The 9,761-nt window shown below is 42.9% G+C and overlaps 1 protein-coding gene across 2 annotated transcripts; it reads right to left on the bottom strand.

The window, feature by feature from the left end:
* Positions 1–1,686: 1,686 nt before the first annotated feature.
* PJA1 (praja ring finger ubiquitin ligase 1) lies at positions 1,687–6,364 on the bottom strand. 2 transcript variants are annotated; one of them, XM_019428597.2, is made up of 2 exons: positions 6,232–6,364; positions 1,687–3,932 (listed from the first exon to the last, which is right to left on the bottom strand). In XM_019428597.2, exon 2 carries the CDS (start codon positions 3,917–3,919, stop codon positions 2,126–2,128), a length of 1,794 nt encoding a protein of 597 aa, XP_019284142.1. In that variant the 5' UTR covers positions 3,920–3,932; positions 6,232–6,364; the 3' UTR covers positions 1,687–2,125. The 2 variants fall into 2 exon arrangements, with proteins under 2 accessions (XP_019284142.1, XP_019284141.1); XM_019428596.2 differs by having other exon boundaries at positions 1,687–4,260; positions 6,232–6,363.
* Positions 6,365–9,761: the final 3,397 nt, after the last annotated feature.

The raw sequence follows: 9,761 nt of genomic DNA, 5'->3' as shown, positions 1-9,761 counted from the left end.
ACTTTTTTTTAGTTAACATTAGGTCTTGGAGATCTTTTCATATCAGTACAAGTTTTAACTGCTGCATAGCATTGGTTCCACACTAGCACGTATCTGAGTTGGGCTGAAAGACATGCACCATTTTACATTGTGAAAGACAGCTATTCCCCCAAACTGTTCTCCAAAAAGGCTGCTATCACTTACATTTCTTTTTCCCCTAGCCCTAACTAGATATTATCATGAGGAAAAACTCTTGCTTTCTGATGGACACAATATGCTTCACTGTTTTGTTAGTTTACATGTCACTGATTGCCAGTGAGGTTTAACATTAACAATATCCAGGCTGGTGGAGCTAAAAACAGCTCTCATAAACTGCCGGTAGGAGCATAAATTAGTACAATCACTTTGGAGAGCAGTTCAGCAATATCTAGTTACGAGGAAGATTCTTAAACGCTAAGACTCCCAAATTTTACCTCCAACCCTAAAGACCCAGACGTTTCATCTCCATATACGTACTTACCCCCAGAGAAACACACATGTGCACAGAGAGACATCTTTTAAGTCTATTCATTGCTGCAAAATACTGGGAAGAACCTAACTGCCCACCAATAAGGGAATGGATAAATTGTGATGATCCATACAACTGAATGTGTAGTATACAGCAGTTAAAATGCATGAACTACAGCTATGTGTATCAAAATGGTTAAATCTCAAACACAATGTTGAGTGAAAAAATCAAGTTGCAAAACGACACATACATTCTATCAATCATGTCCACTTAAAAAACATAAACATTCTATCCCGGCTATGGATATATACACACATATACATATATACACACACATCTAAAAACACAGACGAGAAGAAAACACACCATTTCCTGGGTAGTGCTTACCTCTGTGGAGGAAGGAAGGTAAATACGACAGGTGAGGAACTTCACTTGTGCTTGAAAAATTCTATTTATTGTAGACAGAAAGAGAGATTGGAAGCCAATATGGCCAAATGCTAAAACCTGTTCACTCTGTGTAAGCGGGTATCTGTATTTGCCACAGCACTTGTCTCGCATATATTTTTCTATTCCTTTTGTGTCACTGTGTTAAGGTATATGATCAGCACAGAGGTTGTTATTTTGGAATTTTTTTTGGACCCATCCCCTCTGAGAGTTTTTTTTTTTTTTTAAGATTTTATTTCTTTAAGTGATCTCTCCACCCAGCATGGGGCTCGAACTCACAATCCTGACATCAAGATTTGCACGCTCTACCGAGTGAGCCAGCCAGGAGCCCCGCTCTGAGAGGTTCTATTTTCTAAAAGGGGATTTTAACTCCTTCACCCCTATACTCAGTTTGGACTTATTCCTACCGTTGTTCTTTATTTTTACCATGCTTTCTCATTGTCTCTTTCCTTCCCATAGACTGACAGAGTACTCTCCATTTGACCTTTGCCCCGTAGAGTCGTTTGACAATCACACACTTTATTCCTACTTTTAGAAATCATTACCCTTCATTTTTTGCCACTGTTGGATTCAGCATTTCCAATGACCTTCCAGCTTTTCTACTTTTGGGAGCACCAAAAAAAAAAAAGAAAAAAAGAAAAAAGAAAAAAGAAGACCCCACCAAACCCTATTTTTGATGCAAGTTCAATGGACTGATTATAAAGTCACTTAGTACCACCATTTTAGACAAAACCAAACAATTCCACTATACCATGTAAAACCAAAAGAAGAACTTTAATGAGCTTTTACGGCACTGCAATTACAGGAACATTAACCCATAACATGCAACAGAAATGATGATGCCTTCTGGACATATTTAACAGATCAACTTGACATTACAATTAACAGCAACATATTCTACTGAAGACAAATGCAACTTATTTCCACTCGGGTTAGAAAATGTATGTTTTTACTGCAATCTCAAGTAGCATTTAGAATGTTTAGTTTTGCTTTTCTAACCTCTAAGAGACAATAGGATTTTTAATGCAATCGCACACAACCGTTTTCACATTGGAAAGAATCACAAGGAATCAACAGGTGTAGATTAATCAACTGATTGGTTTCATTTCAATTGTTAATTTTGAGAGGGCTCCTGCAGTATTGTGGATTTCAGATGGGGAAAATCAACCGACAAAGGAGTAAAGAGCCTTGGCCTTAGAGTGGGGGAGGGAACATGCAGCGGCACACGGGGCAGGTGCCTGACTTCTGAAGCCAGATGGACACGCACGGCTTGTGGAAATAGTGGTGGCATGGCAGCTCAGTTGCCACCTCCCCCTTCACATATTCACTACAGCAGATGGGGCAACACATTTCCTGCCCCACTGCACTGTGATCTTCAGTGACCAGGATCTCAGGAAGGGTGTCGATGCTCTCCTTGCTCGCAGGTGGATTGGCCACCTCCACGTCCACTGCGAGAGACTCTAAGTGCGCGAGGGCTGTTTCCATCGCCTGGGCCAGGCGTTCTTCTAGCGCCATGTATGTGAGAAATTGAGGATCCACGTAGGAAATGGCTTCGGCCACCCCCAACCCATCTGCAAACCCATCAAAGAGGCTCCAATCCACTTCTAAGTCTTCGCTTACGCTGGAATCATCTTCAAGGTTGTTGTTTCCATCCAGCATGAACACTCCTGGCTGCAGAAACTCCTGGCCAGAATCGTTACCCCCCTCGCTGCTGCTCTCATTTTCATTGTACTGGAGCCAAGGAACCTCTCCTTCTTCTGGGGGTGCCTGCTCCTCTTCTTGAAGAGGTGGTCCCCGAACTTCTTCAAGTTCATTGCTGCTACTGCTGTTCGCACTGGCACTAGCACTGGGGCTGGCACCAGCACTGGCATTCACTCTGACTTGCTCAGGTTCATGCTCTTCTTTCCCTGGCAGAGTCTCCCAGCTTTCACCACTGGATGACAGATTTTGCTCTCGGCCTCGATACTTCCGACGCAGAGCAGCAGTCCACTCTTTGTCACTGTCAGAGTCTTCCTCATAGTATTTGTAGTAATCATCGCTGTACGTCCAGAAGTCAGGGTCGGCCATGGTTCGTCGTCGTCTTGGCACCTTTTCCGGCTTCACTTGGTCATTCCTGGCATCCCTCTTCTCCTCAGGGTACTTTGGCTCAGAGAAGCCACTTAAACTCTCAACTCTGCCTCTTCTGCCTCGGCCATTGGCATGGCCTTCATCAGCATTGGCAGAATCCCTCCACCTGGAAGTACTGTGTGGCATATCATCATCATCATCAGTATCAAAAAATATCTTTGGCTTCACGCAGTTTGGACTTGCCAGATTTCTGATTTTGGGCCTCACCACTGGCTCCTCCGCACTCTTTGGGGTGTTTTCCCCACCACCACAAATACTCACAGGAGCCCTGATGGGACGTGCAGGTAAATTCTGCTCCCGTCTCTCCCTCTCCAGGCTGTCACCAGTGGTTGCCACCTTGCCTTCGGCGGACGTCTGAGGAGCCATGCTATTTGGCTGCAGGAACTCTGCTCTGCTAGCAGAGCGTCTCACCACAGGGGTTGGGTCTACCTTGTCAAGCTCCTCTCTCACATCACGGTTAAAGCTAGAGAACTGTGGGGGCACCCCAGCCAAAGACCTTGCCCCTTTCTCTGGGTCATACGGCTTCTCATCTTTAAACTTGCCAGTTTTCCCTCTAACTGGCACTCGCTCAACAGGCCCAGCCCCCTCCTCCTCACTATCATCTGCCCCGAAAGAGTCAACGTGTCCATAAGCCATTCCTCTTCTGCTACCCAAGGCCCTGTACTCTCTCGGTGGGTACCTGGAGTAGTCCTCATTATCAACATTCAGGCTGGTTCCCGAGCTCTCACTGTCTTCCCAACTACGACGAGTGGTGGAAAATGGTGAGCGGCTCCTCTTGGTGGTTTGACTGGGGGCTGATCTGTGCATTGGGACTTCGGATGTCGTCTTTCTCTGGCTGGAAATCCTTTCCTGCTGGTTCATGGATGGCCTGAAACTGACATAAGCATGCCTTCTTCCATACCTCCTGCCTGTATTGGACTGATACCCTCCTGATGGCTTGGGCCATACAGGCTTGCTAGATTCCTGACCCATTGCTCTGACTTTTAGGAGGGTTTCCAATACAGCTGGGGCTCGAGTGGAAAGGCTCCTGCTCCCTGCACAAGCTTTGGAGATGGGAAAGTCAAATCAGTTCAGAATAAAGGAGCAGGGAGATCTATTTTCACTTCAGCAGGCAGGTAACAGAAAGAATAAGGGGCCTTTAAAATTAGTTTCACTTTCTTCTAAGGCCTGAAGTAGCATTCCAGTGACTGTCAGGTGTAGACCTGGAACACATTTTTAATGTTGGCAAAATGATTACAAGACTGGGTTTATAGGAAAGCCAGACCTAGGGGAGAATCTGACAGAAGATGGGCAGGGGTGGGGGGTAGTGGATGCTAGCAAGGTGGGTAAAGTGCTGTGGAATTATGCCAACATGGAAGAGGAAAGATTGCTGCGGTTATTTTATAGGGTGTCTGCGTTTTTCTGAGCCCTGCAGACATGCAGGAGAAATGCAAATGGAAATAGAGTAAAAAATATAGATCACCACATGTTCATGAGTGCCTACATGTCTGTCAGGAGGAGAAGGGCAGGTGGAAGGGGGGACCAGCAATCATGCAATGAAGAGATGTCTGTGTTTGGTTTGTAGGGGGAACAGGACAGATGTATTGGGAAGAGGCATTAGTGTCAGACAGAATGAGACCCATTCCAGATGTGGGTATAAAAATGACAGGTGTGTGTAGGGTGGCTTTAGAGGAGAGGGATGTGTTAAGTGTGAGAGAAAGAGAATGTGAATGCACGGTTGTGTGTGCAGCGGCTGAAACTCTGGAGGGACGTGTGTTCCTGTGTCAGTGGCAGGCAAGAAAGGGTACGGTGGCCCTGGATATGGGTGTCCATGGTCTGCGTGTGTGTTCGTCAAAATGGGAGGCAACAATGGAGAAATGTCAGTGTGAGCAAATGCATCCATGGGAGGGACAACACAGGACAGGGATGTGCGGGTGGCTGGTGGGTGGAATGGGGGCCAGCAATGAAAGAAATATGTATATTCATGAATGTGGCTAGCAGGGAGGGGGGATGGCATCCCTAGAGAAGGATTTATGTGAGTGTGAGTGTGAGTGTGTCCACTGCAGGAACCAGCGAAGGAGAGCTGTCTATGCACCTATGTAGCAGACAGGGAGGAGGGCTGGGAGCATGTGTGAGGGCTGTGTGAATAAGAGTGTGTGGGTGCATGTGTATGTAAGTGGCATATGAAAGAGGATCCAGCAATCAAAGGATATCCTTATGTGCGTATGTGGCAGGCAGGATATAAGGCAGCCCCAAAAGTGGTATGTGTGTGTATGTGTGTGTGTGTGTGTGTGTGTGTGTGTGTGTGCGTGCTTGCTAGAGCACACAGAGGCAGAAGCAGGAGGGGGCTGCTTCTGGAGGTGTGTATGTGGCAGGCAGCGAGAAGCAGGGAAAGGCATTGGAGGGTGTGACAATTTGCAAGAGGGTGTGTATGTGTGTGTGTCCATGCATGCAAGGGGAAGGGGATGTGCCAGAACCTTGAGTGTGGAGGGAGGCAGGGAGAGGACTGCAATGGAAGGGTTTTGTGTGTGTATGTCTGTGTATGAGTGTATGTAGGTATGCTTGCGTGCATGTGTATGTGCGTGTGTGCATGTGTGTGTATGTCCCTGCCCACACACACAACACACAGAGAGGGGGAGGGGGCCACAATGTCATAATGAGGGACAGGAGAACACTAGCAGCTCAAACAGCATATCCAAGCCAATGTGCCAGGGAAAGGGGAAAAAAGAAAAGGGCATGTGGGGGTCTCATTTTCCCTGAAAATAATTTGTTTTTCTGACAATTATTTTCCTGGCAACAATATATTTACCTAAATATCTTAACGTTCTACCATTCAGCAAACAACTGCAAAATGGGGGAAGAAAGGCCACGGAGTGTTCTGCAAAGGGACCCAGAAGGAAGGAAGGAGGAGAGGGCCCCGACCACCCCTCCCCTCTCAAACAGCGATCAAAGCCATTCGAGTAGGGGCCGCGCCACACGTTAGGGGCTGGGGGACGGAGGATGGAGCCCCCAAATAGGTCTGTGGACACAGGCCTCACTCTGCAGTCAGGTCCTGCGTCCGCCCCACCCCTTCCCGAGGGGCAAGCCTGAAAATCTGTTCGCTAGAGGTCCCTTAGATCCTCGCCCCCGTGCCCTGCCACTTGCCCCACCGCCACGTCTGGATGAATTGAAGAAATAAACAGCCTTTCACTCACCCAGTCCTGACACCCGCACGCTCTCAGTAGGAGCAGAGCTCTCGGACCTCCGACCGCCACGACCGCCAGAGAGGCTGCTCCTGCTCTCCAGCTCCTCCCCCGCCAGACAGCAGCGGGGCGGGCAGCGACTGCGGCGGAGGAAGTGATTGTGGCGTCGGCTGGGGCCCGCCCCCTTGATGTGGCGGGGGCGGCAGCTGCTCTCGACAAATCAGGGTGGGCCCGAAAGCATTATTTCATTTTAAATGATGAAATCGTCAAGGATACAGAAAAGGACAGCGAAAAATGTAACCAACAGCCAGCTGTAACAAATGTTAAACATTTAGCCATATTCCCTTCTGTTCTTTTTTTTTTTCATGAAATGAAATCTACAAATTCTTTCTGATTAATTCCCATGTAAAAGTAATTATAATAATATATCAAATCCTATGTTGTATGTTATGGTTTGTACTAGAAGTATTAAAAATGTGAAACTATATCTAGGGTTGCAATTTTTAAAAACCTGGTAATTGAAGCAATTGAACTGTTTATGGTAGAATTTGTTGCTAATTGTTTATGGTAGAATTTGTTGTTAATTACAAAATCAAGCCTCTCTATCCAAAAGAAATGATCAGTCATGAAGCACAATACGGGTTCACCATCTGGTAATTGCATTGCAGTTTAAAAATATCATAGCCATACCTTTTGGATTTGTACAGTTTACTGAACTCTGAACTACTTTTTTAAATTGCACTTTACAATACATCATTAATATTTACATCTAATGTAAAGACTCCCCATGTTCACAACAATAGCAAAGTTTTGTTCTTGGAAATAAAATACATCATAGAAGAATGAGAAATATTAGGGGCAACAACATAATACAAATAGGATGTATGTGTAACCTTCAAGCCACTAAACAATATGTAGAACAAAGAGGAAAACCCAGTCTATCAAAGGGCAGAAGTGGGGTGGCAGGCAACAATAAAGGGTATTTAAAAGCAAAATACCAAAGGGCAGGAACAAATCCAAATATATCAGTATGTAGTATGGGTTAATGCCTATAAAAAAGCAAATTCTCATTTTAAGTATTTTGAAAGAAGAAAGAAAGGAAAGGAAGGAGGGGAAGAAGGCATTTTAAAAAGAAGAAAACAAGGACGAAAAAAGGTAAGAGACATGTAGTAACGTTAATATCAGAATATAATCAAGAACTCAAAGTAAAAAACATTAAAGAGAACAGAATGGGTTGTTTCATTCACGGAGAAGATGTAGTCAGTAAACTCTATATTCATTTCAAAGTATATGAGGCAAATATGTTAGAAATATGAAGACAGATCACAAAGTTTGCAAGCATAGTGGGAGACTTAGCCAGACTTGTTATGGTGTAAATGAATCAAATAGACTGCAAAATAAATAAGGGTACAGACAGATTGAACAACACAGTTAGTAAGGCTAATCTAATGTACATGTAGTTTTTGTACTCAAGAAAGGATGGGCTGTATATTTTATTTCAAATTTGAAATATTTCATATATACAGAAAAGTAGAGTATAAAATGCACATTTGCCTGTACCGGTCATACAGATTGGGCAAATTTTATTTTCTTCAGATCCTCAGATCTGAACTGATAACCTTTTATCATTATGTAATTCCCACATTTATCCTTGATAATGTTTCACGTTCTGAATCTGCTTTCTTTGGAATTAACATAGCTACTCCAGCTTTCTTTTTATTAATGATAATGCATATATCTTTATCCATTTGCTTTTAATCTATCTGTGTCTTTATATTTAAAATGTGTTTGGGGGCACCTGGGTGCCTCAGTTGGTTAAGCAGCCAACTCTTGATTTCATGATCAAGCCCTGCATCAGGCTCTGCACTGAATGTGGAACCTGCTTGTGATTCTCTCTCCCTCTCTCCCCTCTTCTGCTTGCACTCAATAAATAAATAAATAAATAAATAAATAAATAAATAAATAGAGTTTCTTATAAACAACATACACTAGGGTCTTTTTTTAAGTGTTTCTTTATTTATTTTGAGAGAGAGAGAGAGAGAGAAGGACCATGCGCAAGCAGGGGAGGGGCAAAGAAAGAGGGAAAGGGAGAGAGAATCCCAAGCAGGCTCCACACAGGGCTCGATTTCACAAACCGTGAGATCATGACCTGAGCCAATATCAAGAGTCAGATGCTTGAGGCACTGGGGTGGCTCAGTCGGTTAAGTGTCTGACTCTTGATTTCATCTCACAGTGGGTGAGATCAAGCCCAGTGTTGGGCTCTGTGCTGACAGTGTGGAGCCTGCTTGGGATTCTCTCTTTCCTCTCTCTCTCCCTTTCTCTCTCTCAAAATAAATAAATTTTAAAAAAGAGTCAGATGCTTAACTGAGCCACCCAGTTGCCCCAGGTCTTTTTTTTTTTTTTAATCCATTCTGATAGTCTCTGCTTTTATAATTGGTATAGTTAGAATATTCACATTTAAAGTGATTACTGATAAAGTTGGATTAATATTGACCATATTTGTAACTGTTTCCCATTCATTGCCTTTGTTCTTTGTTTCTCTCTTTTTTTTTGTCTTCCATTTTTTCTGCCTTCTCTAATTTTAATTGAGCATTTTATAAGATTCCATTTTCTCTTCTCTATTATAATTTCAATTATATTTATTATTTTTACATTTTTAGTGGTTGCAATATACATTTACAACTAATCCAAGTCCATTTTCAAATGACATGACAGTCCTTCAGAATATTCCCAATTTCTCCCTCATGTCCCTTATAATATTGCTGTCATTCATTTCGCTTATCCATAAGCCATTATCATCCAATACACTGTTGCTACTATTTTTTTGAGCAAACTGTTATTTGTTTGGTCAGTTAAGAAAAAGAAAAATGAAAGATTTAATACTCTACCTTTTTGAAATATAAATACAATTTTCTGACCTATATCTTTTAACATTTCTTCAAGGCAGGTCTCAGAAGTGACATCCTAACACTTTCACCACATTTTATTTATTAAAAGTGAGCTACTAGGTCTAGCCCACACTCATGGTGAGGGGTTTACACAAGGGCAGAAATTCCAGGTGGGGGTTATTGGGGCAGGACACAGATAGGAGCATTTTAACTTCAATAGATGGTGCCAATTCATTTTCCAAAGTGGTTATACCAATTTATTGAATTCTATGAATTCTTTATATATTCTGGATACCAGATGTCAGTGATATTTGTACAGTTACAAATATCTTCTCTTAATTGGGGTTTTCTCTAAATGTCAATATAAATGTATAAAAATACTTAAACCACAGGGGAATGTTTTTTTATAATCCTTAAGGAGGATATAAATCCTCTATAAGTTTGACAAAATATACAGGAGACAAAGAGAAAAGATTCAATTACATAAAAACAAAATCTTCGGGCAGGCCAAATATATATAGATAAACAATTCTAAGTAGAGCAAAACATAAATGAAAACCTGGGGAACCTCTTTGCTGCCAATTTCATGAAGGGCTCATTTCCCAAATACATAAAGAGCTCCCATAAATCAATAAAGGACCAACAAACAAATAT

Source organism: Panthera pardus, unplaced genomic scaffold (genome assembly GCF_024362965.1).
Source record: "Panthera pardus isolate Hobbes unplaced genomic scaffold, ASM2436296v1 HiC_scaffold_27, whole genome shotgun sequence".
Lineage (NCBI taxonomy): Eukaryota > Metazoa > Chordata > Mammalia > Carnivora > Felidae > Panthera > Panthera pardus.
Note: the sequence above shows the minus strand (reverse complement) of the source record. Positions and strands in the feature narration are given on the sequence as shown.